Below are 19,009 nucleotides of genomic sequence, written 5' to 3' on the forward strand. Positions count from 1 at the left end.
GTTACTTTACCCATATTAATGGAGATAATTATAATTCTAAACTCACAGGGCTATTGGGCATAAATATACAAAAAGCATTTGAAAAATGCCCAGCATATAGTAAGTCGTATACAGATGTTTGTTACTATTATTACTGCTATCATTATTTTTCAAATTTTAAACCACATACTGCTATGGACTGAAACTTCATGGGTGGAAGCTTAATCCCCAGTGTGATGGTATTTTTAGGTGAGGGCTTTGAGAGCAAATAGGGCATGAGAGAGGAGTCCTCATAAGAAGAGACACAAGAATGATGATCTCTCTGGTCTCTGCCAAGTGAGGTGGGGCAACCAAGCCCCTCATTAGACACTAAATCTACTGACACCTTGATCTCGAACTTCCTAGCCTCCAGAACTGTGCCAAATAAGTATTGTTTAAGCCACTTAGTTCATGGTGGTTTGTTATACCTTGAATTAAGACACACACACTCACAGGTAGTTTTGTACATTTCCTTCCTATTTAGCAATATATTCATGAATATTCTTAATGTAAATAAATAGATTTTATACAGCAGATGTGATCAATATCTGCCCCCCCAGCTACTTGATGAATTATCTTTATACGTGCTTCAAACTTCCATTAATTTATCCACCCTTGTATATAATTCCCAACATGGCAACTGAAACTCAACATTTTTCTTTCTCGTTCACTGAAATATATGGGAATGCAAATGAAAGCAATGCTTTTAGAGTGATATTCTTAATCTCTCTAGAAGACTAACAAAAACAAACCAATCCCAAACTTAAAAAATGTTATTCTTGGTTTAAGAAAACAAACTGTGGCCCAGCTCTGAGCAGAGGGCTAGGTGCCAGGGGTCGGAGACACTGAGGTTGATGACTGAATGTGCTGTGTATTCGTTGATCACACAGATACTTTTTAAAAAAAAACAATCTGTAATTGTTGAGCATCTCCTTTGTTTTCAAGTTCTCACTGCAGAAGTTGCCATGAACATTCTTTTAGATACATACTTGTGCTTATTTATGATTACCCTCTCAGATGTAAAATTACCAGAAGAAATAATATGAAAATTTGAAGACATTTGCCATCCTACTGTGAATTTGTTTTCTTGAAAAGCTGTTGCAATTTTAACTCACATAAGTGGTGTATAAAAAGGCCTGTTTCTTCACATGCTTGTTGATAAACATTAACATTCTTTTTTCATCTTTGTCAATCTGATGAGCAATAAATAAAATAACTCATTTATTTTAATTTTTGTATTTTCCAAAGGTGTATTAAGAGAACAAAAATAAATAGTTCACCCTCAGTGTTTGCTATTGAATTTTGTCCCTTTAAAATATAATCTTAAAGATGATAATTTTAATGATTGCAATTGCTTCCAATAAGTATAATTTCCCTTTTAACTGACTATATGAGTCACAAATATGCAGGAAAAAAAAGAAAGTACAAATTTCCATGCTTTCTTCTATTAAATTTGAATGTGTATATTAATTTTGTATTCAGGATTCTAGGTTTTTACAAAATAGTACCTTTGATTCCAAATTGAACATTCACCTTGAGGACTTTAGTCTACTGATTGAAAGTTTTAATTCATTTAATAGAATTGTGATACATACCCCAAACAAAAAAACATTCGTGGAGGGTCTCAGAAGTCCATACTTTTCTGAAGACTGACGCCTCCACTGAGGGTCTCTAGGATGTATGGTATAGCATTACATCACTCCTCACTAAATACTTACAACCTCACGTTCAGTATATCCTTGAATCCCATCAGCTGTACCTTCAAGAGTTACTGACAATCCAGTTTCTTCTCATCAAATCCATTTTCCTACCAAGTTATGATCAGCTCACTTCCGGTTGACTGCAAAGGACTCGTAATTGATCTCCTAGCTTCTGTCTTGTTCCTTCCAATCAATTGTCAATAGTAACTGTCTACTGTCTAGTAAACTGTCCTTCCCCTGCTCAGAACCCAACTGGCTGCCCATCTCAGTGGAATTAACAGCTAAAGTCATTACGAGTTTAAAGGCCCTGTTTAGGTTCCGTCTGACACACACCCATCACTTCTCAGACATTTCCTATCTGACTCTAGCTCCCTAGATTCCTGACATACTAGTGTCCCTCTGTCTCTCCAACATGTCAGAGAAATGCCTGCCTGAAAGATTTGCACTTACTCTTTTTTTCAGTCTGGAATGCTCTTTCCATAGAGGCTCTTCCTGATTGAAGGTACTGCCTTTTCTCATACGCTTTTTGTTCTCATTATTTGATTAATTTTCCCGTGCAGTACTTATCACCATCTGACATAACATATATAATACTTTATTTATTGTCTATCGCTCCCATTATGATGTAGGTCTAGAAGGATAGACATGTCTGTTTCTTGTTTGCTTTATTCACTATCATATTCTTAGTGTATGCCCAGCATTAACACTCTTTTGAATGACTAAATAAAAATCCGAATTTCTGCTGTTTTCCTGAAGTAATATTATTTTGGTTAAAAATACCACTAGCCAGGGGTGCCTGAGTGGCTCAGCTGGTTAAAGCATCTGAGTCTTGATTTCAGCTGAGGTCATGATCTCAGGGTTGTGAGATGGAGCCCTGCACCCTACTCCATGCTGGGTGTGCCTGCTTAAGATTCTCTCTCCGCCCCTCTCCACAACCCTGCTCATTCTCATGCTCTCTCTCTCAAAAAACAAAACAAACAAAACACTAGTCATAAACATTCTGAGCTTAATTTTATATGGCTTTCACTATATTCTGATATTTAATTGGAGTTAGTTTGCATTTATTAAATGCTTTTATATCCTAATGAAAAAGGAGTCTTATCATAAGGTTTTGCTGACATTTATTAACCTTACTGTTCTTGGCAATATTTTAACAAGAACATGATATATCAACCAGAGAGTTTGTAAATATCATCATTCTGAAGTCAAATGTTACCAAGTCCTTCAGTTTAATATTTTTGTAGACTTCTCACATTTGGTATAGCCACTCACTTCTTACAGCTGCAATATGCTATATCTCAAAACATGTTCTTTGATACTTTTTCTTGGGATAACTGCACTTATGATGTACTCTGCACCTAGTAAACTTTTAACAATATTTATAGAACAGAATTGACTCTAGCATATGGCTATTCACTTAGGTGTTAAGTTGAGCAAAATAATGAAGACTTGGGCCAAACAAACAAACAAAAAATATTATCTAGCAGTCAGAAAGCAAACTGAGAGTCTGGTATTTCTAAGTTTATATATGACAATCATATGGTCCATAAAATCTTAGTCTCCTAAAATGTATTTTCAAATGCATGCTAGGGAAAATCAATAAATGAGAATTAATGTATTTAAGATTGTTGTGATTGCGTATTGTCCTTGGTAACTTTGTGTTCCCAGTTACCACATTCTATATTTCTTTCAGATTCTCATGAAACCAAAATGAACATTTTTTGTTTCATTTTGCCACTCTCCATTTAGCTGTAAGGCACTAAGATGTAACCATTTCATGATTTGAAAGCAATGTATAAAATCAAATATTTCATTTTTAAAATGAATTACTTTGCATACTAATAACCTTAACTTTATGTTCAATTTAAAGTATTTTTTGTCATTTAAATAATTGCTTACAAAATAGGAATCAGAAGCAATAAGATACGGTTTTAGGAAGTTAGAATGGCTTTTTTTTTTAAGATTTTATTTATTTGTCAGAGAGAGAGAGAGAGCAAACACAAGTAGGGGGAGCAGCAGGTAGAGGGAGAAGCAGGCTCCCCGCTGAGCAGGGAGCCCGATGTGGGGCTCGATCCCAGGACCCTGGGATCATGACCTGAGCTGAAGGCAGGCACTTAACCAACTGAGTCACCCAGGCATCCCTAGAATGGCTTTTTAAAGTTACTTCTATGATTTATAACTTGAACGTTGAATGACAAAAATACTTCAGCAAGGATTTTGAAAGATACGTTTAATGCATATTTTCTAAATATTTGCTCCTCCATAAAATGTTTTTGCAAAAGCTTCTTTAAAGACATTTTCATTGCATAGCCCTGTGGCTGCTTTTCTTTTCTCCATGCAACTCAGATACTCTTTTCCTTTACACTACCCAGATTGCTTATTCCTCTGTAGATGTTGTTCATGTTTGTTTTACTATCCTGGTATCTTGATATGTTTTTAATAATATATTCCATACCATTAGCCTTTGTAACTTAGAGAAGTTTCAAATGTTCATATGTTGTCTATAAAAAATAATGATGCTTTTGCAAGCAGAATGGTGGTCATTAGTTTTGCCCATATGAAAGTGGAATGTGTCATCCCTAAGCAAAATACAAGCTCACACTGTGCATAAAGACAACTCTTGTTTGCTTCAGGCAGGAGCATGTTTTATGGGGGGAAAAAAATTTAAGCAGGCCATTAAGAAATATTTTTGTTCCCTTTTAAATGTCTTTGAGCTGCACGTGTGAGCAGAATTGTAAGGAATTTCTAGTGACTCATTCCTAGTTTTGGCCATCCTGGTGTTCTGTGAAGTTGTGTCTATTAAAACCTCTATAAACAGCTCTCAGTAAAGCCTCAGCAATAGAGCTTGTCGCTTGTACCTATCAGAAATGTCAGATGCTTTTTTCCAACTCTATCACTAGCAAACAATATTGCATAGTTATTAAAATATGGGAATTAACTACAAAATCTGCAAGTGGCAAACAGTGTTGTAAATCAACTAAGCAATTAGCATGAGATTTTTTAAGTGACTGAATACAAATTCAGAATTATGAAGTTATTATCTAAAAACCCAACAAGTGATGTGAATAAATCCTTGCTAATATGAAAATTATCAAACCACTGAAATACTCTTTTCTACAAGTAGGTCTGTGGATCCTCATGCTAATGCAGTTAGATTGATAAACTACAAGCATTCTGTGAAAGCTTTGTTTATTCCAGTTGCTGAGGATTGTTTTTAGAGAATCTGTCATCCAAATGATCAGCAAATCGAAATCTGCAATTTGTTTTCTCTTAATAGGCAGACAGGTTTTCACCAGCTTGAACTCTGTTCTATTAATACTCTTTGAAACTAATTGCTGAAAAATGAATTTTAAAGGCAAGATTTTATCATTTATTCCCTCTTCCCCCACCCCCTCACCCCACCATCTGTATAATAGAAGACTCAAAGACACCTGTATATGCTTTGGAAATATATGTTAAATAGGCACAGGCTATAATCTCCTGTCATTCATCTGCGTTGTTGCAAAGGACCCTTAGACCTTGCTTCTGCCACAATTCATTCTATACTCTGCTCTCAAAATTACTTTCTGATTATGCTGTTTCCCTTCCACAAAGTTCCAGTTTCCTGCCAAATAAAAGGCAAAAACCTTAATATGGCTTCAGTGCCCTCCATTATCTGGTCTCACTTAACGTACTTTCTCCTTATTTTTGTTTATATTGCATTATAACACCCATACAGAAAAAAGCTCAGACCATTAATTAATGAAAAATAAAGTAACAACCAGGCAACCACTGTCCAGATCAAAAAATAGAATGCTGTCATGACCAAAGGAGCCAGTTTTTCTTGTGCATCTTTCTGATCATATCCTTCCCAGCATCTCAGAGCTAGTCACCCAGAGGTGATCACTTCTTTCATTTTCTTTATTGTATCTCCACCTGCATGTAAATCCTTAAATACACTGTTAACTTACCTGTTTATGAATGTTACGAAAATGGAATCAGACTGTTTTCTGCCAGGATTGCATTTTTCACCCAACATTATTCTTTTAAAAGTCCATTTGTGTTAGTGTATAGCTCTAGTTTCTTAAATTTTCAGCCGTTTAGTATTACATTGCATCCATGTACCACAGTATATTTATCTTTTCCACATTGATGGACATTTGGATTTTTATTATTTCCAGATTTGGGCTATTACAAACGATGTTGCTATAAACATTCTTGGGTATATATTTTGGTGCCCAAGATTCTCTAAGTGTTCATACCCAAGAAGTGAAATGATTGGAACATTTCTGTACATATCTTCATGCTAGATAAATAATTATGTAACACTCAAAAACAGGCAAAACTAATTTGCCTATAAATATCTCCATTCTCTGCTAGATATGTCAAGATGTGTTCTAAAGTGTTGAACCAATTTAAACACCCAGCAATAGTGAATGACTTACTCCTGTTTCTTCATATCCTTAGCAATATTGGGGATTATCAGACTACCTCTCTTTCTGCTTCTCATCTCTTTACTCTTGATTTGGGATTTTCTAGTTGTTTATTCCTTTGCACTATGGGTATTAATTCTGAACTCTTACAGGTCACTAATTCTCTCTTCATCTGTTTCTAATCTTCTGCTTAATACAGTCATTAAATTCTTAACTTCGGACATTCTTTTTACTAATTCTTAAATTTCTGTTTAGTTCTTTTCGAATTGTGTAATGACACTTCATGTGGTTTCTCATTTCTTGTCAATTTGTCCCAGATGTCTTTTAGCATAGTAACATAATTTTTATAAAATGCATCTGAAAATTTCAGTATCAGAGTCCTTGAAAGATCCATTCCTGTTGTATATTATTTCTGCCATTTGTATATATGAAATAGAATTTCATTTTACATGATATCTTTGACTTTTGTTTTGAACATTGTATTCAAACAATTACTTAAAGGAATAATGTTAAGACCTAAAATGCAGATACTTTCTCCAGAGAGTATTGTGGATTTATTTTTTTTCTGTCAGGCATCTGGAGTCTCTTCTAGTCTCCTACCACTTTAAATAGCATTAAAATTCGAGACAAACTATGGAGACCTAGATTTTGATCCAAGGGTTGAAAAATTTGAGGTCCAAAGAAATGAAGTTGAAGTAAAATGATACATGATGACTTTCTGTTCTATAACTTACTGTGTGATCTTGAATTGAGACTTTTGTTCCTAATTTTTCTTATCTGTTAAAATGGTACATAGCCAGTAATTCCCAAAATGATGGTTTTCTTTTTTTTTTTATAATTTCCATTGTGTTTCTCTGGTGTTTTGTGTGTAATAGTTACGATGTGTGTTGCTTTTGTTTTATGTTGTATTTTTTGAGTATATGGCTTTTTCCAGACTATGATTATTTTGAAAGTGGTGGCCATGACTTTCTACAATATTGAGTATACTGGGTACTACACTCCCTATATTGAGTATAGTAACTTGATCCTGTAGCTGCTCAATTCATGTTAAATAGGTAAGTCAATGAATGAATAAATTTTGGAAATAGGTACATAGATACCAAATTCAGTATTGCCATAAAGAAGGGAAAGTATCTTTTCTACTATAGGTCCTAGACCTTCAATCTGATTTCTATTGCTATGTTTACCTGTCCAATATATTGGCTGATTGTCCTCATAAAGCACAACTGGTCTATGTTAGGATTTACAAATAGTGATCCAAATCTGTTAAAGAGCTTAAAAACAAAGCCTAAAAACATCTATTCAGAAGAGAAGTGATAAGATGTAATAAAGGTTTATTTCAGTCATAAAATTTAACAAGCATGTTCATTAATAATTCATCAATCCTCTGTAAAAGAACCCTTAGGATAACCATTTTTACTCTATACCTTTAATCAATTCTAGCTGATTTTTCTAGGACCAGATTTTGTCAACAAACCTTTGAAGGATCCATTTGCTGAGGTATTTACTTACAATATTGGAATTGAAAGTAATTTTGAGAGGAAAATTTAGCATATTAAGGAAATATAATTTAGCATATTAAACAACTGTTCTAATGAGATAGGAGTAAAAATGAAAAAAAACAGTATTTCATATCAAAGCATACATTGGGGTAATATTTTTGCCACACAGATCATTTAGTTTTGTAATACATTTAATTAGTATTCTTAATTGTTTAAGTGTCATCCTGAAGAGTGGTATTCAGCTTTCTGTTTATTAAATTGTGTTTAACTTCAGAGGTCTATTAGATTTTGAAGACCCTGGATAAATAGAGAATACATACGATCCAAAATTACTGGTAAAGGAATCAGTCAAATAAGTCTTTCATGATTCCTCCTTACTTTGGTTTGTCAATAAATAGATGTTTAAAATATAGACTAATTCTAACTCTAAAATTCCAGAATTTCCTAATATTATTTGCATGCTTCTGAATATGATCTTCTTTTTGGAATTTATTTAATTCATTCTGATTCTAATGACCTCATGGCCTACTTCAAAGTATACATTGCATAGTAATTGGCTAGATCTATATTTTGTCCATACAACTGAATGTTCAGTAACAAATTCTGCCAATTATCTGAGAGATTATTATACATTTTAAAATATATAAATATTTAGAATCATCAAGATGTTCTGTATTTTACACATAATATTAAAGGATTGATTGAGTTTTCACTTTTCTCTCATTTGATATCATTTAGATTAAACAGATCAGTATTACTTGAAATTTTTATTCATTTTCAAAACCTCTCTTCTATTGATCTATCTATCAGTGTTCATTAGCATCATATACTACTGTAATGGAAAAACAATCAGGAGCTTGACAACAAAAAAAGATCAAAATTTCTTTTTTTCTTATGTTCTAGAATCCTAGAAAGTTATGGTCTGGTATGGCATTTCACATCTGAAGGGCATAGGCTTCTTCCATCTTGTTTCTCTACTCTGTGTGCTTTAAAACAGTTACCAGAGCCCCAGCCATTATGTGTTCATTCCAGCTGGAAAGAAGGAGGAAAGATGAAAAAACAGTTGCACAAAGTACCTGCTTACATTGCATTGGTCAGAATTAGTCACATGGTCTCACCTTGCCTAAAAGGAGACTGTGGATTGTCTTTATTCTCAGGTGCTAATATAAAAATATAGATAGATAGATAGATGATAGAGATATACATATGCATACACATATGCATATACATATATATAATTAATGAGGAAGAGAGCAGCTACTGGGGAACAAATAGCAGTCACTCCTTTATTTATTTACTGATTTATTTTACTCTAAGGCAAGATATAAACGGTTGACCAAGACCAAATTTTTAAAAAGAGAAAGCATCACTAGTTTAGAAAACCAAAATTTAAAAAAAAATACTACAAATACCATAATATCAACATAGTTGTAGATGAGCATCAAACTTAGAACTGATTTTCTGGGTGTCCAAAGTGGAAAGGGATACCAAAATAATTAGTTATCTTATTTTAATTATTTAGAAGAGGGCATTACTGAAGCAAAATGAAGTGCTCTTGGCTTGAACAATACAAAAATTTATCTCATGGTAATATTTTAGGGGAAAACTGAATGTTATGGTGGACAATATTGCTATAGTAGATGCAGTGATTTTATAAGACACTTTGGGTCTTTGACTAAAAGCCAAAGTATAGTATTATTTTACATCTCAGTGAAGGTTCACCTGTGAGTCTCTAAGGAAAAATGATCCAAGGATAAAATCTTTGGGTTTTCTGGCTTAAATCCAGAATAGATTTTAAACTGCCCAGAGGGCTAGATAGACATATATATATGAACGGTTATCTGTAAATATTACTGTTCTGAGAGGTTTCTGAACAAATTTAGGAAATTAAGGAATAGATTATCTAATTTTCTATAGTCTGCCAGCATGTTTCAAACCAATTGAGCTTTCTTAACACCAGGTGTTCTAAAAAGTGAAAGGAGCCTATTTGTTAACTGTAAGAGGACAAAAACACAAAATGATAAAAGAGGTGGAAGCAGACACCAATTTGCTAAATTTACTAAATTACACAGTTTACCAAAAACTTAAGTGAATTTCTCATAGCAATCGTAGAGAAGCTATTTTTGCAATGAAATGTGTGGTTATATCCACATTTCAAAATTACTTATCAAATAACTCCCAGTAAATGTTATGTTATAAATTTTAGTTAAATTATGTTTCTTAGAACTTTTTGTTCTTTTCAGTGAGTTTATGCAGAGTTTATCTGTGACGTGGATGGAACTAGAGGGTATTATGCTAAGCGAAATAAGTCAGAGAAAGACGAGTATCATATGATCTCACTGATATGAGGAATTTGAGAAACAAGACCTAGGATCATAGGAAAAGGGAGAGAAAAATGAAGCAAGATGAAACCAGAGAGGGAGACAAACCAAAAGAGACTCTTAATCTCAGGAAACAAACTGAGGGTTGGTGGAATGGAGGGGGGGTGGGAGGGATGGGGTGGCTGGGTGATGGACACTGGGGAGGGTATGTGCTATGGTGAGCGCTGTTAATTGTGTAAGACTGATGAAGCACAGACCTGTACCCCTGAAACAAATAATATATTATATGTTAATAAAAAAAAAAGATGGTCAAAGGTACAAGCTTCCAGTTACAAAAACAAGTCATGGGGATGTAATGTACATGTGGTAACTATAGTTAGTAATACTCTATTGTATGTTTTTGGAGTTTCTGAGAGTAAATCTTGAAAGTTCTCATCAGAAGAAAAAAATATCTGTAACTATGCATGGTGATGGATGTTAACTAGACTTACTGTGATCATTTTACAATATATGCAAATATCAAATCATTATGTTGTACACCTAAAACTCAATATAATGTTATATGTCAATTATACTTCAATAAGAAAATAAAAAGTAAATTATTTGGCACATGGAAAAAATATTATTTTACATATTTTTGACATACATAGATAATAAATGCCTCAGGATACAATAAATTTATGGTTTCTTAAATATAATTTTATTATTGATGAATGGTAGTTTAGTCCTATAGTGACAAGAAAAATGAATTCATGGCCCCTGAAGTTTTATAGTCACTTTCATCTAATACTTGATATAGTAGTAATTAAATGAGAGATGAAAAGAAATGCAATGATTAAACATTGTTCAATACCATCACACATTAATAACACATATGTTATATTTGTAAGTTAATTCTCTCAAAGTTCAAAAGCAATTTTTAGGCTGTGTCTTAGCAAAACTCTTTGAAGAATTAATTTTTGCTTTTGGGGAGCACTATAGATTGACATCAAGGATTTCTCTTATTTCCATGTAGGAAGAACCTTTTGTAATGGTCTCTGAAAATGTCTTGGGTAAGCCGAAGAAGTACCAAGGCTTCTCCATTGATGTTTTGGATGCCTTATCTAACTACCTGGGTTTTAACTATGAAATTTATGTTGCACCGGATCACAAGTATGGAAGCCCACAAGAAGATGGGACATGGAATGGCTTGGTAGGAGAACTAGTCTTTAAGGTAAGGATTTATTTATCTATCTACCTATCTACCTATCACCTCTCCAATGATTGAACCATAACTCCTGGAAGCTAATTTCATATAAAATAAGTGCAAGGCAGAGCATTAGGTGGTGATGTTGAATGCCAAAGTCAGCAAAAGTTGCAGCCAGTACTATTTTATGAATTTTGTGTAGAGAAAAACTGATGAGAAAAATAAAGATGAATTTTAAAATATATCTTATAATAGAAAAGTGTCTATAAAAAAGTCCTTACTTTTGCCAAATTTACACCCCATTTTGTCGGTATATGATACACAATGAAGTCACAATGTAATTTACAAACACAATTTGTATCATTGTTTTCTTTAAAAGAAAATGCAATGTTATTTGCAAAAAAATAAAACAATTAGGGACTAATCATTTAGTTTCAGGATCTAAGTAAGGTAGATCTATCCTTACTGATATATTTCTCCTTGTTTAATTTTTCAAAGAGGTGCTTAAACTTCTTTATTTGTTTATCTCTATTTCTGTCAGTTTTTGCTTCATTTTTTTTTTTGAATCTCTGTTATTAGGTGCCCACACCTTTATAATTATTATGTCTTCCTGATAAATTTTTGGATAGTTGGGTTCAGGTTTATAATTCACTATTTAATTTATATATGTCCCATTTTTCTCTCTGTTCTTTCTTTTTTTGCCTTTCTTTCGGTTAATTGAATATTTTTAATACTTGACTTTATTTCTTCTTTTGACTTTTTACTGTATCTCTTTGTATTGCTGTTTGTGTGGTTAGTATAGAGATTATAATATATATTCTTAATTTATAACATTCTATCTAGTTTAGTATCATACCACTTCACATTTTTAAAAAGGCATAAATTTGTAACAATATAATTTCATTTATACCACCCTATCCTTTATGCTATTGTGGTCATAATTATTATTTCAGAACTCCACAGTAAAATATAATAGTTTTTTAATTTAAACTTTCAGTTCTCTTTTATAGATATATAGAGAAAAAAGTTTCTGGTATTTAACCATTTATCCATTATTTCTAAGGTTTTTCACTTATTTCTACATATCTGAGCTCTTATCTGCCATCATTTACTTCAGAAGAACTTCTTTGGAATGTCTTGAAGTATAGTCCTATAAGTGCCTTTCACCTTTTTATTTTTTTTACCTTAAAACATCTTTATTGTCCTCAGTTTTGAATGATATTCTTAGTATGTATGAAACTCTGAGTTGACAGTTTTTCTTAATGTTAATCGTTTTATAGATGTCTTTCTATAGTCTTTTGCCAAATATTGCTTCTGATGAGAAGTTAGACATCATTTGTACTTTTGTTCCTTTTTTTAGTGTGGGGTGGCCTTTTTTACATTTTTTTTAAATTTTTGATGTTTTGATGTGTAACTATGATCTGCCTACGTGTGGTTTTCCTTGCATTTATACTCCTAGGGATTCACTGAGCTTCCAGGATGTTTCATAAAATCTAGTAAATATTGACAATTCTTTCTATAGTTATTTTTTTCTACTCTTTTCCCTTTCTCCTCTGTCTTTAAGACTCAGAGAATATTCAAGTTAAACCTCTTAATATTGTCTCTACTGAGGTGTTATTTAATTTCTTAAAATATTTTTACTCTGTGACTTTTACATAAAATCATTTATCTTGATTTGCTTTCAAGTTTACTGATTCTTTCTTCTGCAATCTCCAATTTTCTGCTACATTCATGTAGTAAATTTTTATTATTTTAGGTAGCTTATTTTCCAGTTCTAGAATTTGTTTTTTTAAAAATAATTTCCATTTCTCTTCTGAGATTCCACGTCTTTTTTTATGATCATCTTTTCTTGTAAATCTTTCATCATACTCATAACAGCTGCTTTAAAGTCCTTGTCTGCTACAATTTCAACATCTTTACCATCTCCAGATAGATTTATGTTGACTGCTTTTTCTATTAACCATAGGTACATATTTTTCTAGTTCTTCTCGTTCCTGTTTTGTCAGATTTGATTGGATACTGACCATTGCGGTTGATACATTATGAAGACTTGAGATTATGTCTCTGAAACTTCATACTCTGAAGAGGACTGATTTTTGTCTTAGTAGGTAGTTATTATAGGTTTCCCCTGAACTTGTGGAGGTTTGGTTTTACATGTTGTTAAATCAGGTCTTTTTTATTTTCTTTAGTTTTTAGGGAAAATCAATTGGTTTTAGCAATCCTTATGTTCTTAAGCATAGCCTTCTGGAGTTTCTATGAAAAGACTGTGGTTTTCATCAAACCCTTGTGACTTAGAGGGACTCAAAATTTTATCTCTATCTTCCCTGTCATAAGCAGTAATTATAATCTTTGTTCAGCTCTTTTAGTCTTCTGGTTGTTGCTTTCTGCTGATTTTTTAAAAAGTCATCCTCATGCATGTGCAGTTTAGGAGTCAACCAAGGACTTGAGGGAAGCTTATTCACAAACTTTTTGGCTCATTCTTCCATGACTCTCTCCCTTCTGTGATTTCCCTTTTAATTTCTGGCCACCCTGGCTGCCTCAGACTCCATCTTCCGACACTTTAAACTAATAAGACTATGACATTCTGTTTGAGCTCTAGTACCTCTTGTCATCTGAACTGAGGTGGATCTTCAATAAATAAGTCATATAAAAGTGGATCTCATCTATTGCAATTACCATTTTTTCAAGAGTCAGATACCCTTCACTTTCTTCCTGTTTTGGGTTTATCTCCAGTTCTTTTAACTTGTGTGTTTTTAAACTTGTTACAGAATTTATAATTGTTATTCCTTGTTGGGTTAGTCCAGAAAAACTATCTGATCATTGCCAGAACTGGAATTATTTCTGAAGTACTTAAATGTATTCAGAAAGCTAAAGGATCTAAATAAGTTGTTTCCAAGACATGGGGAAGAGAAAAAAATAAAAGGTTTTGAAGGCAGTGGTAGGAAAAATAATAATGCTATTTTTATATCCATTAAAATCTTACTGAGTTTGTTTTATTTATTAAACCAATTACACATGGACTCTTATTTGAAAAACATTACTAGCAATATTTTCAGTAGGAAAGGGGGAATGATCAATTCTCAATCCTCTTATTGAAACCATGATAATTTATCTTATATTCCTATATTAAAAACCCACAAACCCTTTGTATTCTGCCTTTGTATCTCTAGAGGTCCTACCTGATCTGAACCCAGATAAGCAATTATGTTAAAACAAAGGATAAAGAAAAGCACAGGCATTATTAAAAGGTGTTATAAAAATTGCTTTATAGAGATAATGGATAAAATTCTTAATGAGGTATTATGCTAACAAACTTCATTTGCTAAATGCAAGTTACCGATAAAAAAACATGAGAATTAGTCTAATGTTGATGCTGTTTTTAGACTTGTGGGCTTGCTCCAGTTAGTTACATTTCTGAGACTTACTTTATCACCTTTGAAGGGAGGAAATACAAGAATGTTAATGCAAAGATTACTTACAACTATAACTTAAAAAAAATTTAAGAATTTATTATGTAACAACCACACATAAGCAATAGTATGCTAGCATATAAGAGCATGTCATTACTGTATGATAACTTGAAGTTCAGCACAGTACTTTTAGAAAGCTAAAATTTAGACTTAAAGAAAGCAACTGACAAATGATTTTTAGCCAGAAAAATTATAACTCTACTTTTTGCAATTAGATTTTTATTTTATTCACAGAGATATTTAGTTGTTCTGACCAGGCTTTGAGAAATACTTAGATATTTCTCAGGTGCAGAAGAATAAGCCTACCTAAAAGTTTGTTTGAGAAGGTAAAGATAGGGAAAAAATCAAGAAAATGTGGTGTCATAAAAGCCAAGGGAAGACATTTTAAGGAGGAAAGGGCAGTCAGCATTATAGAATGACAGCCAAGATGTTGAGGGTACATAACATTTTCCTTAACTTTGTCCTATTATTAATAGATACATAAATTCTAATTTTCAGAACTTAAAAATGTGAATTCAATTATACAAATGATAATTCAGTAAAATATCATATAGTAGTTTAGATTATCCAACAAGATTCATCATATTGAAATTTTCTTCAGGATTATTTACCCCTGTAAAGCAAAATAACACCATTGAAATGGCATAATAATGTTATGACAGAGCTCCAGAAAAATGAGTGTATTACGTTATATATTTTCTGTTAGTGTAGACATTTTTCATGAATCTAACTATATTTTAAATAACAGTAAACACAGTAGACCCTTAAAGAACATGGGTTGAACTGCATGAGTCCACTTAATTGTCTACCTTCCTAAGAGAAAACCAAAATTAAAAGAATGTTTCTAGGAGTCTGTCATGATGATTATGGACAGACTATCACATTAAAGAAGAGTCAAAGAAGAAACATGGAAAGTTTCTGAGTTACTTGGTTTTTCCAGGGGTGGCACCCAAGTTTCAGAGTTGGGTTGATCTCATGTTAAAGGATCTTTCCATTAAAACCAGAAGTCAGGGGTTCAGTACATAACATATTTTTTAGAGAGGAAAGTACAGCCAGAGAGAGCAAATAATTCCATAAATATATATATGAAGTCTATTTTAAAAACCAAGAATGTTCCTCATATTGATGGCTAGTATCAAAAAGGGAAGATAATAACAAGCAATGGTGAGGATGTGGAAAAAAAAAAACACTTGTACGCTGTTGGTGGGAATGTAAATTGGAGCAGCCGCTGTAGAAAACAGTATGGCGGTTTTTCAAAGAATAAAAATAGAAATACCATTTGATCCAGTAATTCCACCACTGGGTATTTACCTAAAGAAAATGAAAACACTGGAGCACCTGGGTGGCTCAGTCAGTTAAGCGTCTGCCTTCACCTCAGGTCATGATCCCAGGGTCCTGGAATGGAGCCCTGTGTCAGGCTCCCTGCTCAGGGAGTCTGCTTTTCCCCTCTCCTTCCGCCCCTTTCCCTGCTCATGCACTCTCTCTCTCTCTCTCTCTCTCTCATAAATAAATAAATAAATAAATAAATAAAATACTTTTAGAAAATGAAAACATTAATTTGAAAAGATAGATGCACCTTATATTTATTGCAGCAATATTTACAATAGCTAAGACATGGAAACAACCTAAGCATCCATCAATAGATGTATGGATAAAGAAGATGTGGTGTATATACACAATGGAATATTTCTCAGCCATAAAAAAAAAAAAAATGAGATCCTACCATTTGTGATAACATGGATGGGCCTATGCTAAGTGAAATAAGTCAGAGAAAGACAAATACCATATAATTTCATTTATATGTAGAATCTAGAAAACAAAACAAATGAACAAACAACAACAAAAAACTAAGAATGTGGCAAAGTCTCCTCTACTCCTCATCTGCCTTACTAGTTTTATAACTTACTGTAATTAATATGTTCTTAAAATTTATGAGAACTCAGGTCTGGCCAAAAGATGTTTCAGTGTAAAACAGAAAATTGAGAGATATGTTCTGATCAGAACAGGAGAAATTGTTAAGGGTGAGTAATGTGACTGATAAATTATTTTCTTCTAGTTTAAAGGGGAAGAACAAAATTGGGAAGACTGGAGAGAACATTATATAGGAAATAAGTGTATAAACTTTAGGATAGAAATACAAAAAAGAAATTAGGAAAACAGCTGGGTGTTCTATTATTTAGGTTCATACCTTACTTGTATTGTACTAGAAGACTTTTTAAGGAGCAAACTGATACAGGTAGCTTGACAGGAAATAAATTTCCATATTCTCAATTTCTATAAGTAATCTTTCCTAAAAATGATCTACCTGAAAACATGACCTTGGTGTATCTTATTTCCCTTATCTTTTATATAATCACCCCTCTCCTACTTTATAAAATAAGGGCTTATTTTTCATGCATACAAAATCTTTTTATGACATGTGGCTCTGGGTATAAATATTCTCTGATGCACCAAACTAAGGCACAAGAGAAACACTGGTGTCACTACATCCCTTTATAAGTTAGATGCTTTTATCTAAAAAAAAATAAATAAAAGCAATTGTAAAAGAAAGTAAAAGAATTTACTTAAGTTGTCAAATGCAAGATCATTAAAAATAATTTTTTTTTGATGAAGAGATCACAGTGATTTTCCACATACAGCAAGAAAGAATTTCAAGGAATTGAACGGCATTGCTAAAAACAAAACAAAACAAAACAAAAAACTCCTTTCATTTTCTTTTATTCATTCATTTGGACAAGGTTTCTATAAAATGAAAATATATAGCATAATGCTCACTCCTACTTCATTCAAACCATAATTAATATTGACTCATGGGATGTTCAAATTAATTAAAAAATAAAAGCTCTATCAACATCATAAAGTTTCACTTTTATGGCCAATGAATCAATGTATTGTGTACAAATATAATGATGACTCAGTTCAGATGAAATGTTTTACACCTGAAATTTCTGGTCACAGGTTATTTGAGATTTTAATTTTAATTTGCATACATATTTTTGTAGCAAAAAAATATATAATTTGGTGACCAAAAGAAGACTTTCAAGCACACATTTATATTATATTTGGATAAAACTTTTGTGAAGGTAGAATGGAATATAAATAGAGTTCAAAAATTCTTAGGAATAATGTAAATGTTTCTCCTATTAGAGAAAAGTGGTGGTGTAAATCATTATGATAGGTGAATACATTTTAAAGAATGACTTGACAGTTTTATTTTAAATTGTCAATATTTACAACAGAACGCACATAAGTCAGTATCCAGTCAGGAAAACAGAAACCACTCCTGAAATTGCAAAGAGAAGAGATTTAATACAGGGATTGATCACAAATACATTAGAAGGAATGGAAAAACAAAAGCGAAGGAGTACAATAAAGGTATCGGGAATCACTACTGGTCCAGTTGACTGTATGTCCCAAAGAAGATACCCAGGCCTTAAGCAGGGCTGCCACAAAGATGCTGCTCCTGCATCAGATGCCAGGATCAGGGATCACCTCCTGCCACTGCTGCTACAGCCCCTGAAATAACCATTTAAAACAGAAGGCTCTGCTCTTTCTTCCTTCTGACATCCTCAGCAGCTTCACTCTGGTAGAAATTAAGAAGAAGCCAGATGGCAGAGGAGCCTGGGAAAAGTAGCATGCAGATTCCTATCCCTATAAGGCTCACAGTACATAGCAGAGTAAAAATGGAAGGGGTGGGATTGAGAGAAACAGATAAATGACCAATTCTGTCTAGAGGCTGCACACTTTGCAGTTGTCTAAACAAATGTAAGCTTAATATGTCAATTATAAACATGAAGAGGTACCTAGTTTAAAAATTCCTTTGGGGGTTATAGGAAGAAAAAAGTTTGATCTTTCTTCACCCTAACTGATACCAAGTGTTAAATTATATGGCAGGAGTTTTACCCCCAAGGAAAACAGATATAACAATGGAATAAAGCCAGAACTCAGGAAACAGAACAGAAGGAAGAGCAAGCAGAGTAAATTATAGATCTGTAAAATTGGGATGAAATATTTATACTTAGCATGCAACTAATTACAGTAATGTTTCAAAGTTAAAATAGCCCTATCTAAAATCTTATCTCCCATTTCTAAAATTCTAGAACAATACTGGGCTTTTTTGTCACTTTTCCTCCTTTCATAGTTTCACAAGCATAAAGAACATTTTCATACGTAGATATACCATTATATTGAAATTGATAATAAGAATAGACACTATTTAGTGATTATAGTGCCAATAATGTCATTTCCTGAGGAACAAAGTGTCCCCAAGACTGAACAGAAGAAATCATCTGCACTGGGCTATACAGGTTTCCTCATTTTTAATGGTTGACATGAAGTTTTACAGTTCTTTAGTCTTAAAAGGTAAATATATTTCTATCACAGATATTTTAATTCATCAA

At 32.8% G+C, this 19,009-nt stretch overlaps 1 protein-coding gene across 5 annotated transcripts in view; it reads left to right on the plus strand.

The window, feature by feature from the left end:
- The window catches only part of GRID2 (glutamate ionotropic receptor delta type subunit 2), a 1,442,323-nt gene that overhangs the window by 1,089,032 nt on the left and 334,282 nt on the right, over positions 1 to 19,009 (plus strand). For all 5 annotated transcript variants that reach the window (XM_073891966.1, XM_073891967.1, XM_025873456.2 and 2 more), the window contains exon 10: positions 10,969 to 11,166. In XM_073891966.1, the coding sequence (XP_073748067.1) occupies positions 10,969 to 11,166 (198 nt within the window). The remainder of the gene's footprint in view (positions 1 to 10,968; positions 11,167 to 19,009) is intronic.

The sequence above is a fragment of the Callorhinus ursinus genome, unplaced genomic scaffold (assembly GCF_003265705.2).
Source record: "Callorhinus ursinus isolate GAN/ISIS: 27379988/994484 unplaced genomic scaffold, GSC_fseal_2.0 scaffold4, whole genome shotgun sequence".
Lineage (NCBI taxonomy): Eukaryota > Metazoa > Chordata > Mammalia > Carnivora > Otariidae > Callorhinus > Callorhinus ursinus.